Here is a 20,553-nt window from a genome sequence, read left to right as displayed (position 1 = left end):
TTGAATGGCAGTGCTGGCTCGAATGGCCTACTCCCGCACCTATTGTGTATTGATAAACCTTTCGTTCATGTTGATTTTGGCACCAGCCGTTCAAATGCAGCGTGTCACAATGGATGTGGACTCAGCCAATTGGTCAATGATAGTGCTTGTGATGGAAAATCACAATTTCCATCCAATTTGTTTGTTACCATTGTTTATCTCAGTGCAAATGTTTGCAGATTAGGAGAGACACAGAACTAACATTTCAATTCAAGCACCCTTCAACAGTATTGGAGAAGTGAGAAGAGGACAGTGCAGTGGTAGAGTTGCTGCCTTACAGCACCAGAGACCCAGGCTCAATCCTTAAAATGGATACTGTTTGAACATAGTCTGGAAGTTTCCTGTGTGACCTTTATAACAAGAGGAGTCGAGTATAGGAGCAAAGAGTAGCAATGTTACAGAATTTTTAGATTAAAAAAATCAAGTCTGCAATTTATCCCATCAGATAAAACATAAAAAGAAGTTTAATTTGACACGTAATTCACTTTCATATCTCAAGTAATAAAAAGGTTATGGCCATTTTCATACTCGGAAATTAGCATCTTGTTCCCTATTGATTTTCTATGGACATAACAAAAAAGCTGTGATCATGGACAGTCAAAAGCCCATAACCTTCTTAAAAATTAAGAGAACTGAATGAAATTTTCAGTTATCATAGATTGAACCATTCTGAAACAAATATAAAATAATCTTACTTGGATGACCTGAAATTAAAGCATATAATTAGTTAGTTGCCCAATTGTAGCTAATTTCAAACCAATTACTAGATCTACACATCTAACCATTTATTAATAAATGATTAACATTTTTAAATAACCTAAGTGTCCAAATAATATTCACAAATAATTCACAATAAAACATGATTTTTAAATCTCATTTACATCAATTTATAGGCAAATGGAAGGAATTTAGTGTTCAATTGCTGTGAATTAAAGTCCAAACATATAAGATTGTTAAGGGTTTGGACACGCTGGAGGCAGGGAACATGTTCCCGATGTATTGTATTGTATTGTATCTTAATGACCACACAGCCAGGCTGGTGGAATTTTGGGTTGTCAGCAGCGATACAATAATAAAGAACACACAACCACAATAAAAAATGTAACACAAACATGTTTGGGGAGTCCAGAACCTGGGGCCACAATTTAAGAATAAGGGGCAAGCCATTTAGAGCGGAGATGAGGAAACATTTTTTCTCACAGAGAGTTGTGAGTGTGTGGAATTCTCTACCTCAGAGGGCAGTGGAGGTAGGTTCTCTGGATGCTTTCAAGAGAGAGCTGGATAGGACTGTTAAAGATAGCAGTCAGGGGATATGGGGAAAGGCAGGAACAGGGTACGGATTGGGGATGATCAGCCATGATCACATTGAATGGTGGTGCTGGCTCGAAGGGCCGAATGGCCTACTCCTGCACCAACTGTCCATTGACCTCATGGGTTTTCTCCGGGCGCTCTGGTTTCCTCCCATATTCCGAAGATGTTCGGATTTGTAGGTTAATTGGCTTTGTAAATTGTCCCTAGTGTGTAGAATGGTGCTAGTGTATAGGGATCACTGGTCGGTGCAGTCCCGGTGGGCAAAGTGCTTGTTTCTGCACTGTGTCTCTAAACTAAACTAAGCACAAGACCCTTCTTAAAGTTGTGAACGGCTCAACAGAGTTACATTACCCAAGTATGTTACACAGCATGGAAACTGGTCCCTCTGCTCAACCTGCCCACGCTGACCAAGATGCTCCATTTACACCAGTCCCACATTTGACCCATATACCCATCAACCTTTCTTATCCATGTACCTGTCCTAATATGTGGAGGAAAGAACTGCAGATGCTCAACATCCTTGTAAATCTTCTCTACGTCCTTTCTACCTTAATGACATCCTTCCTATCGCAGGGAAATCAAATCTGAGCACAACACTCCAAATGTGGTCTCACCACCATCTTGTACAACTGTAACATAACATCCCAACTTGCATACTCAATTCCCCGGCTGATAAAGGCCAATGTGCCAAATGCCTTCTTGACCGTTGTTATCCATCTTGGACAGCCACCAAGTGGTCACAGGAGTGGAAGGCAACCTCATCTCCATTACACAGCTACATTTCTTCACCAGATAAAAGCTGTCCAGGGTCTGACCTCCCCAGAGGAGCGTGGGTGAAACTCAGACTTGTTACTAGAGTTGGGCGTTTCAATGCCAGCAAGTGTAGATGGGGGCTCCCTCCGCCAGAGCCCAGCCGTAAACAACAGACAGCCAACCATGTAATCTCTGGGTGCCTGCTCTAACACCCACCAAATGGAGCTCAGGGCCTGGCGGACATTGACGCCAACAGAGACAACAACCTGGCTGCTCAACACCCGGCTTGAGATCTAACTATTCCTTTGGTTTATGTTTCATTCACAAGAAGAAGAAAATCCATCTTTGATGCCACTTTCAGGGAATTATGTACCTGCAGGTCTAGATCCCTCTGATCTCCCCTCTGAGCTTTCTCCCCTGTATAAAAGGCTTAAAAAGTTGGATACATACAGCACGTTTCCCCTGACTGATGAGTGCAGAAGCACAGGTCATTTTCAGAATTAGAGGTAGTCTCTTTAAGGCGGAGGAGAAATTTGTTCATTCAGAGACTGATGAATCTATGAAATTCTCTCCCCAAGGCCTGTGGAAACTGAGTCATTGTGTGTATTCAAAGCTAATATTGATACACGTCAGGGTATTACGGGAATCAATGGGTATGGGAAGGGTGCAGGAACATGGTGCCAAGGTAAAGGATTAGCCATCATCTAGATGGAGGGTGGAGCAGGCTCGAAGGCTCACTCCTACGTTATGTGGAAAGCCTAGCATTTATTATCCATCTGCAATTGGCACTTCAGCCAAATGCTTAGACAGATGTCAGTGTGCCATCACTGACCATCCCACTAACCCAGGAGCAATGAGTGGGAGTGGATGGGTTAGGTGTGGATTAGGAACTCAATTGGATTTTAGAAGGATGAGAAGGAAATCTTATTGAAACATATAAGATTATTAAGGGTTTGGACACGCTAAAGGCAGGAAACATGTTCCTGATGTTGGGGGAGTCCAGAACCAGGGGCCACAGTTTAAGAATAAGCGGTAGGTCATTTAGAACGGAGACGAGTAAACACTTTTTCCACCCAGAGAGTTGTGAGTGTGGAATTCTCTGCCTCAGAGGGCAGTGGAGGCCGGTTCTCTGGATACTTTCAAGAGAGAGCTAGTTAGGGCCCTTAAAGATAGCGGAGTCAGGAGATACGAGGAGAAGGCAGGAAGGGGTTACTGATTGGGGATGATCAGCCATGATCACATTGAATGGCGGTGCTGGCTCAGAGGGTCGAATGTCCTACTCCTGCAGCTATTGTCTATAGCTACATACTGTGACTACAGAAATAGAGGCTGGGTTTTCTTTGGTAACTGACTCCCTGATACCCAAAGCCCTTCCACATCTTCTACAAGATACAAATCAGGACTGTGATGGAATATTCTTCACTTGCCAGTACAGCTTGAACAATTCTGAGGAAACTTGACAACACCCAGGATAAGAGGTATAGAGTCATATAGCACTTCAGCCCTACTCATCCACGCCAACCTAGATGCCCCATCTAAGCTCGTTCACTTGTGCTCACTTCAATCAGAACGCATGGATTGAGACTTGAATTATCTTAACAAGTCAAACAAGAAAGAAGCTGCGAGGAAAGGATGCATTTCAGATTCTCATCATCTCAAAATTCTCCAGAATTAATGGGTAGTTTTTGAAGTCCAGCTAGTTTTGCTACAATGTGTTTTAATTACTGCGTATTATAGAGGCATTGGCTACAACGCAATTTCTATCAGTAACTAGAGAACCACTTAAAAGTAACTTTGGAAATTGACAATCAGGAAAAAAGGCTATTTTGAAAAAGAATGTCTGGGGAAAAGAAACTGTTTCATCCAACACATCCATTAGATACAGATAGCTCCATTGATACTGACAAGTCACTCCAGCAATACTTTATTAACTGTAACATATAGTCTACAGCATTAAGCAATTAAAAAGTAATGTGACCATAAAAAGGACCTTTGTTTTGTTTTTGAAAATCCTGTGGGAAAAGTAACATTGTTACTGTGCCGAAAACAAAAAGAAGAATTAAATGGAGGAAAACTTCAAAAGAATACTGTACAAGGAAGGGCTTAGACACACTAGAGGCAGGAAACATGTTCCGAATGTTGCGGGAGTCCAGAACCAGGGGCCACAGTTTAAGAATAAGGAGTAAACCATTCAGAACAGAGACACTCACAGAGAGTGGTGAGTCTGTGGAATTCTCTGCCTCAGAGGGCGGTGGAGGCAGGTTCTCTGGATGCTTTCAAGAGAGAGCTAGATATGGCTCTTAAAAATAGTGAAGTCCAGGGGATATGGGAAGAAGGCAGGAACGGGATACTGATTGGGGATGATCAGCCATGAGCGCATCGAATGAACCAAATGGCCTACTCCTGCACCTATTATCTATTGAAGAGGTGTAGGGATACAATACAATACAATATTTATTGTCATTTGAGCCTCAAACGAAATTCCGTTTCCACAGCCATACAAACAAAGACAATTTCCTACAGACATACACACAATTTAATTCACACAAACATCCATCACAGTGAACCCACTGTGATGGAAGGCAGTCTTTTCTCTGCCCTGTTCTCCATGTCCAAGCCCCAGGCGGGCGATGATAAGTCCCACGGCCATTTTAGGCCGTGCCGGGCGATTTACGGCCCCGCTCCCGGTCTAAAAGTCACAATGTTGGAGGCCCCGGCGGGCGCTGGAATGTCCCACGGCCATGAAGCCGCGCCGGGCGATGTACGTCCCCGCTCCGGGTCGTTCCAACCCCGCGACACGGGCTGGAGAAGTCGCGTTGCGGGAGCTCCGAGAAGCGGTCTCTCCCCCCGGAACCGCGAGCTCCCGATGTCCCAGTTCACCGGACCTGCGGCTGCGTTGCTGGTGCCTCCGAGCCCCAGGAGTCGAGTCGCAGCAGCGAGTCACCACCGCTCCCCACGCTCCGAGGCCGGCCAGATGGTGAGTAGTCCGCAGCTCCGCAGTCTCCCGAGCCCCCGGGTCGTTCAGGTTGGAGGCCGCTCCACGGTGCCAGGCCCCAACGACAACGGAGACCCGACAGGGAAAAGGTCGGGTCTCCCTGGACAGGGAAGAGATTTTAAACGGTTTCCCCCTCCTCCCCCCGCCCCCCACATATACACATTTAAAACCAGTATTAAAAAACACCAACACTACATTTAACTAGACACTAAATTTAAAAAAAAAAGACAGACAGGCTGTAGGGGCCGCTGCAACGGGCGAGTCGCGCCGCCAACTAAGGATCCGAATGCTCATAAACACAAAGTTAGTCAGCAGGGAATCAGAAAGTTTTACTTCAAGAGGCTTGGAGTATAAAAGCAGGGAAGTCTTAGTACAACTCTCCAAGGGACAGGTGAGACCACATCTAGCGTAATGTCAAACACCCATGTGAAAGTTTAATAAAGATGAAGTTGCATGTCCCAAGTTAGCCAACTGCGTCTGGAGAGGCAAGCCCCAATCACCCAGCATTATGGCTGGGATCCAGGTGTTCCAGCAGGTGAAGGGTCAGATGGTGTCTGGCAGCTGTGGCAGGGCTTACATGCCATCACTCCCGACAAGGTGAAACTTAGTAGCTCAAGTGAGAGTGATGAATCACACCCAGACAAGCTCAATATGTTATGCATTCACTTTGAAAGGGAGAACAACGTCAAGGAGAAGTCAAGGAGAATTCATTTGAGAAGATCTGGGGAAAATGGACCGTTTATTTGAGCCATGACACCAACTAGATAGATGCCGAGCTAGATATGGGAAGATTGTGTTATATAGAACTAGATGGTATGTTTCTGTGAATATTGAAATATCTCCAGATAACTAACTAATCAATGTAACGTGTTTTTTTTATTTGATAAGTGAACCACACGGTCTTATTCCATTTTTAAATTTATTTCTTTCTTTTTTTTCCCCCTACCTATTTATTTTTTTATTTTGAATGTTTATTTTCTTATTTTGTTTTATTTATGGTGATGGTGTTGCACTGTTTTGTATATAGCTCTGTGAAAAATCAATAAAAATGTAAGTGGAAAAAAAAAGAAAGGGAGAACAATGATATATTTTTGCAAGCCCCTACAGTCCCCAACAACACTGTGATGTCAGTCTCTGTGGGCGACATCAGAAGGCCCTTCATCACATGTGCCCTTGGAAAGTGTCTGACCATAACTATGTACTTGGCCAGTTTCTTAAAACCTGCACATACCACTATTTGGTGTTTTTGCAACTTCTTCAGCCTCTCACTACTACAGACCAAGGTCTCCACCTGCTATAGAAGACCATCCATAACACTGAAGCCCAAGAAAAGCAAGGTGACAGGCGTCAATGACTAACAATCAGTGGCACTTGTCCTTTATGAAGTGCTTCAAGAGATTGGTTGTAAAGGGCATTCCCTCTTGTCTTGATAAGGTTCTGGACCCACTCTAATCTGTCTTCTGTGACCACAAATAAGCAGTCACACTGGCTCGCCACTCTGTAGGGAACAAGTTGGACAAGAACCCGCACATCATCGATGTATTGATCAATGTCCAGCCTGGGACTAGGGGATATGGGGAGAAGGCAGGAACGGGGTACTGATTGGGGATGATCAGCCATGATCATATTGAATGGCAGTGCTGGCTCGAAGGGCCGAATGGCCTACTCCAGCACCTATTGTCAATTGTGTTTGTCCTTGGGCTCAGTGATCAAGGATTGAACCGAGTAGATTAGATATGTGGTCAATGTTTAAGGTGAGAGTCGGGTCAGTAGTTAATAGAAAGTTATACAGCATGAAAACAGGCCCTTCGACTCGACTCATTCATGCCAACCAAGATGCTGGTCCCATATATACCCAAACATTTCCTGTCCAAAGTCTTTTAAATGCTGTTATTGTACCTGCCTCAACACAATCCATATACCCACTATCTCCGAGTGAAAAAGCTCCTCAGGTTCCCATTAAATCTTTGCCCTCTCACTTTAAACAATGTCCTCTGGTTCTTGGCTCCCCTCTCCCAGGAATAAGACTGCATCTATTCATCTGCACAACCCATCTATTCCCCTCACGAACACCTCGCTACGATCACCCTTCATCCTACTGCACTCCAAGGAGGAAAGTCCTAGCCTAAACTCTCCCTATAGCTCAGGCCCTCATGCCCTGGCAATAACCTAGCATGTCTTCACTGCAGTATATTAGGGTGACCAACACCAAATATATTACTCTCAAAGCAGCCTCGTCAACAATAGACAATAGGTGCAGGAGTAGGCCATTCAGCCCTTCGAGCTAGCACTGCCATTCAATGTGATCATTGCTGATCATCTACAATCAGTATTCTCCCCATATCCCTTGACTCCGTCCGCTATCTTTAAGAGCCCTATCTAGCTCTCTCTTGAAAGTGTCCAGAGAACCGGCCTCCACTGCCCTCCGAGGCAGAGAATTCCAGACACACAACTCTGGCTTATCCCTTAATCTTAAACTGTGGCCCCTGGTTCTGACTCCCCCAACATCAGGAACATGTTTCCTGCCTCTAGCATGTCCAAACCCTTAATAATCTTATGTTTCAATAAGATACCCTCTCATCCTTCTAAAAGAGTATACAAGCCCAGCCACTCCATTCTCTCAGCATATGACAGTCCCACCATCCCGGGAATTAAATTTACGCTGCACTCCCTCAATAGCAGAATGTCCTTCCTCAAATTAGGGGACCAAACCTGCACACAATACTCCAGGTGTGGTCTCACTAGGGCCCTATATAACTGCAGAAGGACCTCTTTGATCCAATACTCAACTCCTCTTGTTAACAAGTCTATAGGGTGATTTCACGAAAGGTCACTGGAGCGTAGATCCGCATCCACGTGACCGAAAATCTCAAGTGGAGGACATGCTATACATCCGGTACATGTTAGTGAATGGGAAAACACACACTTTCACACCCGTTAAAAACATCGAAAACGGCCAGTTTTTGAGCTGCAATTTACTGTGCCAGTCGGGGTGACCGTGAGGCACAGCTACCTAAATTTACAGTCCAAAAAAAGATAGAAACTAAGGTAAATTCAAGAAGGAGCTGAAGGTGCAAATCCAGCGGAAATGCTTATCGGACATTTGCCGTGGAGATTTAAAGATCCAAAATATCGGGAATTATCGCGTTTGCTCGCTGCATTTCATCAAAATTAAGGCATTGTTGACTTTTTTATCTTTATTGATGAAATTCAGCGAGCAAACGCGATAATTCCCGATATTTTGGACCTTTAAATCTCCACGGCAAATGTCCGCTGTTCACTTCCGCTGGATTGGCACCTTCAGCTCCCTCTTTAATTTACCTTAGTTTCTATCTTTATTTTGGACTGGAAATCTAGGTAGCTGTGCCTCACGGTCACCCCGACTGGCACAGTAAATTGCAGCTCAAAAACTGGCCGTTTTCGATGTTTTTAACGGGTGGGAAAGTGCGTGTTTTCCCATTCACTAACATGTACCGGATGTATAGCATGTCCTCCACTTGAGATTTTGGTCACGTGGGTGCGGATCTAAGCTCCAGTGACCTTTCGTGAAATCACCCTATAAAAGGTTCCCAACCCAAAACATCACTTCTCCCCATGTTCTCCAGAATTACTGCCTGACTCACAGTTATTCCAGCATTTTATACAGGTTTTGTAAACCAGCATCTGCAATTCCTTGTATTCACCAACATCTTGCACAACTGTGACACAACATCCCAACTTCTGTACTCAATGAAGGTCAGCATGCGAAAAGCCTAAGTGTAGTGTAGAGATATAGTGTGGAAACAGGCCCTTTTGTCTATCAAGTCTACCCCAACCAACAATCACGCGAACACTTGTTCGATCCTAGACCCTAGGGACAATTTACAAAAGCCAATTAACCTACAAACCTTCAAATCTTCAGGATGTGGGAGGAAACCAGAGCACCCGGTGAAAACCCACCATCACAGGGAGAAGATGCAAACTTGGTACAAACAGTACCCATTGTCAGGATCAAATCAGGGTCCCTGGCACTCTACCAGTGCACAATTCTGTTGCCCCACCTCTTCACCACACTATCTACCTGCAACAGCACTTTCAATGAACCAAGTGCCTGTAAACCCAGATCTCCTTGCTCTACAACACACTACACGATCTTGCCATTCACTGCCAAGGTTCTGCCTTAATGAAGACTGATGAAGGGGCAGCTAGGGAAGGGAGTGCGAGGAGAGGTCAGAGGGTCGGCTGAAGCCCTTGACCCAAACCTAACCTCTTCTTGTATTTCTCCTTGTCCGCCTTGAGGCAGTTGAGCTCCTTCTGCTGCTCCTCCAGCCGGCACTTGATATCGTTCCTGGCCTTCTGGAAGATGGCCTCGGAGCGGGTCGTCTCGTCCTTCTCGGCGTTCTTCAGCTCGGCCAGCAGCTCCTTGTTGCGGCGCATGAGGCTGAGGATGGTGTTGTTGATGTACTTGGCGAAGCGGTCGTTGAGGTCCTTGAAGCGCTCCTTGCCTTCCTCCAGGCCATCGTGCAGCTCCTTCTCCACCTGCTCGCCCGTCTTGTCGGGGTAACTGGCGACGGGCCGCTGCTGGCAGCTGGAGTGCATGGTCGCGGCCGGCGTCGCCCCTTCCTCCGCGGGGGAAGGGGACGATCCTGCTTCTCGGCTCGAGTGCCTGTGGTCGAGGGAAGGTGGAAGCGGCCTGCAGACCAAACCCTAGCCCGTTCGGGTGGGGAAGGGAGGTGAGTAATCAAAGCAAAAACGCGCACGGCCTCTTGCTGTCCTCACGCCGGGCGCCCTCACGACGCCGTCTGTTTACTTTCGTCGGTCGGCGGCGGTTTAACCCCCGCCTCGCTCTCGCCCCTCCCCCCACCCCCGCCCATCCTCCCCTCCCCTCCCCCACTCCCCGTCTACGTCATGCGCCCCGCCCCTATCCCTCCCCCACCCACCCCGGCGGCCAATCAGCCGAGGGAGGGGGAGGGGTGGGGGGGTTCAACGACAAACAATCGACCCACGTGCTGCCAACCGACGGCCCCGCCCCCCCCTCTGCTCCCACCCCCCTCGCGCGTGCGCACTCGGGGAGCCCGGCCGCCGCCGAAACGCTCCCCGCGCAGCGGCCAACCGCTCTCTCCCTCCCCGCGCACGCGCACTACCCCCCTTCTCCACCACCGCCACCACGAAGAGCAGCAACACCACCCCGCGAGCACGCGCGCACTACCCTTACCCCCCCCCCCCCCCCCCATCACCATCAGCAGCAACAGCACGCGCGTCGCGCCGTGCCCGCGCTTCTCGTGATCGCGCATGTACGCTCCGGCTGGCATTGGCGCGCTTTGTGTCCTCCGGCCTTCCGCGCTTTCGACGCCAGCGGGCCGTCGTCGTCGTCGTCGTCTTCGGTGCGGGATGGGCTCGGGAACGGGAATTCTTGCTGGGATTAATGCAGTAGCGGTACGTCAGTTCGAGAATAAAAACATGTTTTTAATCAGTCGAGTCGGTCAGGTTTAGTTCCGGATGGAGGTGAGGTGAGGGTGGTGAATCTGCGGGATTCATTGTCAAGGACGGCGGTGGAGGCTAAGTCATTTGGTATTTTTCGTAGCGGTACTTGATTAACAACAAGCGCTTCAGAGGTTATGGGGGGAAGGTTCGTTTATTATTAACATAGAAACATAGAAAATAGGTGCAGGAGTAGGCCATTCGGCCCTATCGAGCCTGCACCGCCATTCAATATGATCATGGCTGATCATCCAACTCAGTATCCTGTACCTGCCTTCTCTCCATACCTCCTGATCCCTTTAGCCACATCTAACTCCCTCTTAAATATAGCCAATGAACTGGCCTCAACTACCTTCTGTGGCAGAGAATTCCACAGATTCAGCACTCTCTGTGTGAAAAATGTTTTCCTCATCTCGGTCCTAAAAGATTTCCCCCTTATCCTTAAATTATGACCCCTTGTTCTGGACTTCCCCAACATCGGGAACAATCTTCCTGCATCTAGCCTGTCCAACCCCTTAAGACCCATTATTGTCACATTACCGAGGTACACTGAAAAGCTTTTTTGATGTTGCGTGCTATCTAATCATCGGAAAGACTATACATGATTACAATCGAGCAGTCTACAGGCACAGGATAGAGGGAATAACATTTAGTGCAAAATAAAGTCCGATTAAAGATATTCCTAGTGTCTCCAATGAGATAGTTGGTAGATCATGATCACTCTCTAATTGGTGATCAGCCACGATAGTGTTTAAGAAGGAACTGCAGATGCTGGAAAATCGAAGGTAGACAAAAATGCTGGAAAAACTCAGCGGGTGCAGCAGCATCTATGGAGCGAAGGAAATAGGCAACGTTTCGGGCTGAAGAAGGGTTTCGGCCCGAAACGTTGCCTAGTATTTCCTTCGCTCCGTAGATGCTGCTGCACCCGCTGAGTTTCTCCAGCATTTTTGTCTACCATCAGCCATGATAGAATGGCGGAGTTGACTTGATGGGCCAAATGGCCTAATTCTGCTCCGATATCTTCTGATCTTACGGAAATAAAAGAGTGCTGGAGTAACTCAGACGCCTTCATCAACCCAGAGATGCTGCCTGGCCCACAGAGTTACTTTGGGACTTTCTTTCTGTCTGTTTTGTAAACCTGTCCCGCTGAGTTACTCCAGCTTTTTGTGTCCATCTTCACTGTAAAATAGCTATAATCATTGCCCGTCTCAAACCCACGCTTGCACACAATGCTCTATGTTCATGCTAACGTCCGCAGCTTCAATGTTTTGATTTGGCACACTTTATGTTTTCCGCCGTCATCCTTCAAACAACTCGTTTGACTTGTCTTGTTTCGGATCAGATGGGGAGGGAATTCTTGCTAGGATTAGTGCAGTCGAAATGGGCCAGCCTTTAAAATAGGTTTTAATAGAAACATAGAAATTAGGTGCAGGAGTAGGCCATTCGGCCCTTCGAGCCTGCACCGCCATTCAATATGATCATGGCTGATCATCCAACTCAGTATCCCGTACCTGCCTTCTCCCCATACCCTCTGATCCCCTTAGCCACAAGGGCCACATCTAACTCCCTCTTAAATATAGCCAATTAACTGGCCTCGACTACCCTCAGCGGCAGGGAGTTCCAGAGATTCACCACTCGCTGTGTGAAAAAAGTTCTTCTCATCTCGGTTTTAAAGGATATCCCCCTTATCCTTAAGCTGTGACCCTATCCTGGACTTCCCCAACATGGGGAGCAATCTTCCTGCATCTAGCCTGTCCAACCCCTTAAGAATTTTGTAAGTTTCTATAAGATCCCCTCTCAATCTCCTAAATTCTAGAGAGTATAAACCAAGTCTATCCAGTCTTTCTTCATAAGACAGTCCTGACATCCCAGGAATCAGCCTGGTGAACCTTCTCTGCACTCCCTCTATGGCAATAATGTCCTTCCTCAGATTTGGAGACCAAAAACTGTACGCAATACTCCAGGTGTGGTCTCACCAAGACCCTGTACAACTGCAGTAGAACCTCCCTGCTCCTATACTCAAATCCTTTTGCTATGAAAGCTAACATACCATTCGCTTTCTTCACTGCCTGCTGCACCTGCATGCCTACTTTCAATGACTGGTGTACCATGACACCCAGGTCTCGCTGCATCTCCCCTTTTCCTAGTCGGCCACCATTTAGATAATACAGGTGCACAACCTTTTATCCGAAAGCCTTGGGACCAGACACTTTTCGTAATTCAGAATTTGTCGGTCTTCGGAATGGAAATGTTTTAGCGTAGATTTTAATGGCTGGCTCAGTGGTAGAGTGTTCGGCTCATATCCGCAAGGTCGCGAGTTTGCGCCTTGATCCAGGCAGTTACTCGGTCGCGAGTTTGAGTCTTCAATGTCGTTTTTTCTTGCAGAATAAATGTTTGTATGAAATGCAGTGTAGGATAGGTGTACTGACTGTGTGGGCAGAACTTTGGAAGTGATTGCCCACCAGTCTAAAAAGCCGCTGTGTCTCCCTGTCCATGGGATAGCAGGGGGCGATCAAACAGCACAATACCCCCCTCCCCCTCCAACTCCAGAGGAATCCGCTCCCCGATGGGCCGCTACGGCGACAAGTGGCAGTTTGCCCACAGCATGAGCTGCACCACCCCAAGAACACCTTGCACACCATCAGCTTCTGCCCCTACGTGTTCCTCTGGAGTTGGAGCGGGGCTGGGCTGGAGTTGCTGCTGGCTGTGGGTCTCTGGGATCTCCCTGCTTGCCGTGGGCCTGGGGGTCGCTGTCCTGTTGGTCCTGACGTCTCCGGCCACCCCCCTGGACTGGAGCTGAGACTGGGAACTGTACCGCCCTTGCCCCCTCCCTCTGCAACTGCAAACAACCCCACTCTTCTGCAAGGGCGGTACAGTTCCCGGAGGATAGCAGGTGGCCGGAGACGTCAGGACCAACAGGAACCCGCTCCCCGATGGGCCCCTACGACGCCCCGAGCAGTGCCCCGTCATCCGCAACCCAGGTTCCTCTGTAGTTGGAGCGGGGCTGGGCTGGGCTGCTGTTGGCTGTGGGTCTCTGGGATCTCCGTGCTTGCGGTGGGCCGGGTGGTCGACGTCCAATTGGAACTGACGTCTCCGGTGACTGCACTGACCTGCAGCCATCGCCGACTTGAAGACAGTACAAAGCCCCCGCGCCGGTGCAATGAGCGGGGAGTTGGAGAGGGGAGGGAAGGGGTCACACACATGGCCAGGGAGCAGAGGGGTGTAGGTGGGGTGAAACTGAAGGGAGCGACAATCTACTGCTGCCTGCACTGTGTATCGTGTCTACCGTGGGAACGTTTTAACTCAGCGGGCAGATAGCAGCATATTGTCAATTATTAATCCTCCCGCGCAATATACCCTCACCTTCTCTTTTATGAATGGGGATTTAGTTCCCCTTTCTTCGAGGACCGACCGGAGGTTCCGCTGTCACCTCTGCGGGCTGCCCTCGGTGAACGTCCTGTCTCCCTGTCCCTGGAATAGTAGGGGGCGATCAAACAGAACAATACCCCCCTCCAACTCTAGAGGAATCCGCTCCCCGATGGGCCGCTATGGCGACAAGTGGTAGTTCGCCCACAGCCCGAGCTGCGCCACCCCAAGAACAAGACGTTATTCTTGCACACCATCAGCTTCTGCCCATACGGGGAGCGTGTTCTTCTGGAGTTGGAACGGGGCTGGGCTGGAGTTGCTGATCTGGGATCTCCGTACTTGCAGTGGGCCTGGGGGTCGGTGTTCCGTTGGTCCTGACGTCTCCGGTGACTGGCACTGTGCTGCTAGCATCGCGACGTGAAGACAGTACAAAGCCCCCGCGCCGGTGCAATGAGCGGGGAGCTGGAGAGGGGAGGGAAGGGACGCACATGGCCGGGAAGCAGAGGGGTGTAGGTGGGGTGAATGAATGGGGATTTAGTTCCCCTTTCTTCGAGGACCGACCGGAGGTTCCGCTGTCACCTCTGCGGGCCGCCCTCGGTGAACGTTTTCAAGGACCTTTCTTCAAGGACCGAAAAAATGTCGCTATTCGGAGGTTTTCGTTATTTGGATCGTCGGATAAAAGGTTGTGCACCTGTAGTCTGCTTTCCTGTTTTTTGCCACCAAAATGGATAACCTCACATTTATCCACATTATACTGCATCTGCCAAACATTTGCCCACTCACCCAGCCTATCCAAGTCACCTTGCAGTCTCCTAGCATCCTCCTCACAGCTAACACTGCCTCCCAGCTTAGTGTCATCCGCAAACTTGGAGATATTGCCTTCAATTCCCTCATCCAGATCATTAATATATATTGTAAATAGCTGGGGTCCCAGCACTGAGCCTTGCGGTACCCCACTAGTCCCTGCCTGCCATTGTGAAAAGGACCTGTTTACTCCTACTCTTTGCTTCCTGTTTGCCAGCCAGTTCTCTATCCACATCAACACTGAACCCCCAATGCCGTGTACTTTAAGTTTGTAATACCACATGTAATACCACATTCAATAGATTTAGGTTTATTATTGTCACGTGTACCAAGGTACAGTGAAAAGCTTTGTTTTGCATGCTATCCAGTCAGATCAATATGAGATAAGGAAAATAAGCACAAATTACTGGAGTAACTCAGTGTGTCAGGCAACATCTCTGGAGAAACAACTGGATTTGTCTGTCAATTTCTACAGCCCTGCAAACTGAAAAATTTACTCTGCTTCTCCCTCCAAATACATCTGTTGAATGAGTCCAGCATTTTCTGCCTTTATTTCAGTTTTCCAGAATATTTTGTTTTCTGATCATCACATACATACTGCTTCTCATACAAATGTCATCCTTGAAGAAAGTTTTCTCTCTTCTTCTTTCTCTTTTACTCATTTCATGATTGTTGATTTCTGTTTGCCTTTTTGTCTTTAATTAGCACTGCACCATTTGATATTTTCTGCCTATATCCTCACAGCCTAAATTCCACACTTTTTTATGGTCACACTCATAACTGCTCTAAATTCATAGCTTTTATTATTTTTCTCTGGAATTGCTTTAGTATGGAAGGCAAAGAGAGGGATGGCCTTTTTAAATGTTCCCAGCAGAGTTTTTTTTGTACCAGTATATAAATAGTTCAACTAGAGAAGGGGCCACACTGGACCTGATCTTTGGGATTGTAAGGTTAGGATTATTGTGAATATGACCATAACTGTAGGTTTTAAAGATAGTTAAGGAAAAGGAAAAGAATATTCTGAAAATTAAAATTCTGAATTGGGGAAATCCTGCTTTCAATATTTTAAGACAAGATCTGGCAAATGTAGACAGGGAACAGGTAGTTGCAGTAGGTCTAACCAGTCAAGAAGGAGTAATTCAAAATTGAAATAATGAGAATTCAGGGTCCACGTGTCCCATAAAGGTGAAAGGATGGAACTATGGAAGTTAAGAGATAGCAAAGTTTGATTAAGTTAAAAAAAAAAAGAGCATACGGCTGGTATAGAGAACCGAAAACAGGGAAAGGTCTTTGGGAGTAAAGAAAGTGTAAAGGGTTCTTAAAATAAAAAGTTAGGAAGGCAGAGAGTGGCCTCAAAATTAGGAAACATCCCAAATGTTGTAATGTATTTGTAGAGCAAAATCTGTTTGTGGAGCCAGAGGACATAGGTGAGATATGAAAGTGGCATTGAGGGGGCCGAGAAAATATTATTAAAGTGGATGGGTATCTGAAGAGTACCTTTTTCACACAAAGGATGGTGGGAGTATATAACAAGCTGCCAGAGGAGGTAGTTGAGGCAAGGACTATCCCAACATTTAAAACAGGTACATGGATAGGACAAGTTTGGGGGGATATGGGCCAAACGCGGGCAGGTGGGACTAGGGTAGTTGGGACATGTTGGCCGGCGTGGGCAAGTTAGGCCAAAGGGCCTGTTTCCACACTGTATCACTCTATGACAATGGAGGAAATATTAGAAGGCTCAGGCTCAAAATGGAAAATCACCATGAGCCTGATGAGGTGTATTCAATAGACAATAGGTGCAGGAGTAGGCCATTCGACCCTTCGAGCCAGCATCGCCATTCACTGATCATGGCTGATCATCCACAATCAGTACCCCGTTCCTGCCTTCTCCCCATGTCCCTTGATTCCGCTATCTTTAAGAGCTCTATCCAACTCTCTCTTGGAAACATCCAGAGAATTGGCCTCCACTCCCTTCTGAGGCAGAGAATTCTACAGATTCACAACCTGTGTGAAAAAGTGTTTCCTCGTCCCCGTTCTAAATGGCTTACCCCTTATTTTTAAACTGTGCCCCCTGGTTCTGGACTCCCACAACACCGGGAACATGTTTCCTGCCTCTAGCGTGTCCAAATCCTTATTAATCTTATATGTTTCAATAAGATCCCCTCTCATCCGTCTAAACTCCAGAGTATACAAGCCCAGCCGCTCTATTCTATCAACATATGACAGTCCCGCCATCCCGGGAATTAACCATGTAAACCTACGCTGCACTCCCTCAATGGCAAGAATGTCCTTCCTCAAATTAGGCGACCAAAACTGCACACAAAACTCCAGGTGAGGTCTCACTCGGGCCCTGTACAACTGCAGAAGGACTTCTTTGTTCCTATGCTCAACTCCTCATGTTATGAAGGCCAACATGCCATTTGCTTTCTTCACTGCCTGCTGTACCTGCATGCTTACTTTCAGTGACTGATGAACAAGGATCCCCAGATCTCGTTGTACTTCCCTTTTCCCAACTTGACACCATTCAGGAAATAATATGCCTTCCTGTTTTTGCCACCAAAGTGGATAACCTCACATTTATCTACATTAAACTGCATCTGCCAACCAATTTTCCATCCTTGTCAGTACCCAACCCTCAATACCATGTGCTCACATTTTGCCCACTAATCTCCTATGTGGAACCTCATCAAATGCTTTCTGAAAGTCCAGGTACACTACATCCACTTGCTCTCCTTTGTCCATTTTCCTAGTTACATCCTCAAAAAATTCCAGAAGGTTAATCAAGCATGATTTCCCCTTCGTAAATCCATGCTGACTCGGACCGATCCTGCTCCTGCTATCCAAATGTGCTGCTATTTCATCTTTTATAATTGCCTCCAGCATCTTCCCCACCACCGATGTCAGGCTAACTGGTCTATAATTCCCTGTTTTCTCTCTCCAGCCTTTCTTAAAAACAGGGATAACATTAGCTACACTCCAATCCACAGGAACTGATCCTGAATATATAGAACATTGGAAAATTATCAAAAATGCATCCACGATTTCTAGAGCCACTTCCTTAAGTACCATGAGATGCAGACCATCAGACCCTGGGGATAAATCAGCCTTCAGTACCATCAGTCTACCTAACACCATTTCCTGCCTAATGTGGATTTCTTTCAGTTCCTCTGTCACCTGGATACCAGCAAAAGAGGAGGTAGCTGACCCCCTGACAGATGTTTAAGTTTTGACAGAGAGGTGAGAGATCAATGTAGTATCATTCTTCAAGAAGCTTAGGAAGAACAAGACATAATTACAGGCCTGTAATTCTAACAGCAATGCTAGGGGATGTATTGGAAAACATCCTGAGGGACAGGATACACTTGGAAAGACAGTGATTAATCTAAGTTAGCAGGGGTTTGTTAGGGAGGAAAACTTTCAACTTGATTACATTTTCCCCCAATGGTGACAAAATGTATTGAGAGGGCAGTGTGGTTGATGTACTAGTCGTGGACTTCATGAAAGCTTTTAACAAAATCATAAGGGAAACTGGACCATGTGAGATCCAGGACATGTTAACAAATTGAATCCACATTGCTTGAGAACAGGAAGCAAAGGGTGATGTGAATGGGTTGCTTTTGTGATTGGAACCCTATGTCCGAAGGTATATAGAGGCATATAGCGCAGAAAGACGCTTCTGCCCAACTCGTTCCTGCAGACCAAGATGCTCCATTTAATCAAATCCCATTTGCCGCCACTTTGTCCATATCCCTCTAAACCTCTCCCATCCAAATATATTTTTGTCGAAACAGGGCGGACCATGTGAAGGTTGCAATCTTCCACCCAAATCTTCCATGATTTTATCCACCCAACTCTACACTCGTTCTCTTGTGCTCCAAGGAATAAAGTCCTAGCTTGCCCAATCTCTCCCTATAGCTCAAATCCTGGCATCATCCCCGGAAAGAGTGCATCTCTGCACTCTTTCCAGCTTAATGACATCCTTCCTGTAGTACGGTGACCAAAACTGAACACTTCTCCAAATGTGGCCTCACGAAAACATCTTGTACAACAAACAGAACGACCCAACTTCTATATTCAACACCCTGACTGATGAAGGCCAAGGTACCAAAAGCCTTCTTTACCACCCTATCTACCTGTGATGCCATGTTTAGGGAACTATGCACCTACAATATACTTTCAGATCGGTCTGCACTATAACACTCCCTAGAGCCCTGCCATTCACTGTGAACCTCCTGCCCTGGTTTGACTTCCTGAAATGTAACACTTCACACTTACCTGTATTGAACTCCATTAGCCTTTCTTCTGACCAGTTGATTAAGCCATGGGGTTTTTTGTAGAAACTACTACTATTTTATACACATTAATAGATGGATATTAATGTAGATATGAATGCATGATCAGTAAATGTGCATATCACGTGGCCATTGATGATTTTGTGAGGATAGTGTTAGGCTGCAGGATGGTATTGATTAGCTGATTAGGCGTGGGATGGGGAGAGCAATGGCAGAAGAAATTTAATCCTGATAAGTGTAAGATGATGCACTTTGTGTGAACAAATAACAGAGGTCCCTCATTGATCCTTGCAGAACACCACTGGTTGCGGACGCCAGCAAGAATATCCATGGATCAAATGTGCCTTAATTTTCTGGGTCAGCCTACCATGAGGGATTTTGTCGAAAGTTTTATTAAGTCCATGAATACAACATCTAATGCTCTGCCCTCATTAATCACCTTTGTCAAAAATGCTCAATTAAGTTTGTAAGATCAAGTCAAGAGTCAAGTCAAGAGTGTTTTATCGTCATATGTCCCAGATAGAACATAGATTTTTAAATCTCAAAATTTTGTAACATTGCTAAAGTGGGCGACATACTAAATTAGTGTTTTGCATTAATATTCACAAGGAGATGAGATAATTTGCCAGCGTTAAGTCGGCTTCGACATTGTCGGCAAAACGAGACTCGACCTTCTATGCCCGATGACTCGACAATAAATACCCACTAACGCGAACATTTAGTGGGTGGAACAGTTTAAGTGCCGAAGGCGTCGCTATGTTCAGTGTGTTTTTTTAAGTTATGCGTTGCTGGTCGGAAGCTTATTTTAGTGGTACTACGGTAATCCTGTGAAACTGGAGCATAGACAGGGCCAAAGATTATAGAGGATCTTTGGACAGGGCTGGCTGCAGGGAAAGTTGCGATAGATAGCGTCGGTAAACCGGAGACTGAGCCACCGTAGAATGCGTAGCATTCAAAGGGCGATTGAAGGAAGCAAGAGATTAAGCGTTGCATTGAAGACGAAGAGTGGCGGCTGTCGTGAGTGAAGTGCCGGCCGGTCATAGAGTCTGGCCGCTTTGGGGTGGCGTTGTTTCGGCATTTACCCCCACCAAGTCTTCGGAGCGAGAAATATAACGTGAGCGAAACGTGTGTGTTGAAGGTGGGTGGGGGACAAGGTTAATGAAGCTGGAGCAAAGATACTAGAGGAGCTGGAGTAACTCAGGGGGACAGGCAGCATCTCTGGAGAGGTTAGGAATGGGTGAGGTTTTGGGTCGAGACCCTTCTGAAGCTGTTTAGTTGTTGTATTCCCTTCAGTTTATTTCAAGTAATGAGCGCCTCTGCATTTATGAAATCAAAAGAGATTGATCATAAGCTGACAGCGAACTGCATTGGATACAGTATGTGCCTATCTGTGGGAGCATGGACTGCTGTTTGGCTCAGCTGGTCATGACACCGGCAGCGTGTACCATGTTATGTTATACCCTGTCATACCATGGGGTGTTATATAACTTAAAAAATGGCAAGTGGTATTGCAATAAATTGAGTAAATAATAA

The 20,553-nt window shown here is 46.6% G+C and overlaps 2 protein-coding genes across 3 annotated transcripts in view; one reads left to right on the top strand and one right to left on the bottom strand.

Annotated features, from left to right (window-relative positions):
* The window catches only part of LOC129695185 (vimentin-like), a 36,852-nt gene extending 26,943 nt beyond the window's left edge, over window positions 1–9,909 (bottom strand). The window contains exon 1 of the mRNA XM_055631957.1: window positions 9,345–9,909. Coding sequence (XP_055487932.1) covers window positions 9,345–9,676 — 332 coding nt within the window. The 5' untranslated portion in view covers window positions 9,677–9,909. The remainder of the gene's footprint in view (window positions 1–9,344) is intronic.
* Window positions 9,910–19,812: 9,903 nt separating this feature from the next.
* Window positions 19,813–20,553, top strand: part of abcb6a (ATP-binding cassette, sub-family B (MDR/TAP), member 6a) — a 183,379-nt gene continuing 182,638 nt past the window's right edge. Inside the window, exon 1 of one of the 2 annotated variants that reach the window (XM_055631955.1) lies at window positions 19,813–20,134. The gene's annotated coding sequence lies outside the window, so the exon portion shown is untranslated. Of the gene's footprint in view, window positions 20,159–20,553 lie in introns of both variants that reach the window. The other variant, XM_055631956.1, reaches the window with a different exon arrangement.

Source organism: Leucoraja erinacea, unplaced genomic scaffold (genome assembly GCF_028641065.1).
Source record: "Leucoraja erinacea ecotype New England unplaced genomic scaffold, Leri_hhj_1 Leri_97S, whole genome shotgun sequence".
Taxonomy (NCBI): domain Eukaryota; kingdom Metazoa; phylum Chordata; class Chondrichthyes; order Rajiformes; family Rajidae; genus Leucoraja; species Leucoraja erinaceus.
This window is presented reverse-complemented; position numbering and strand designations above follow the sequence as displayed.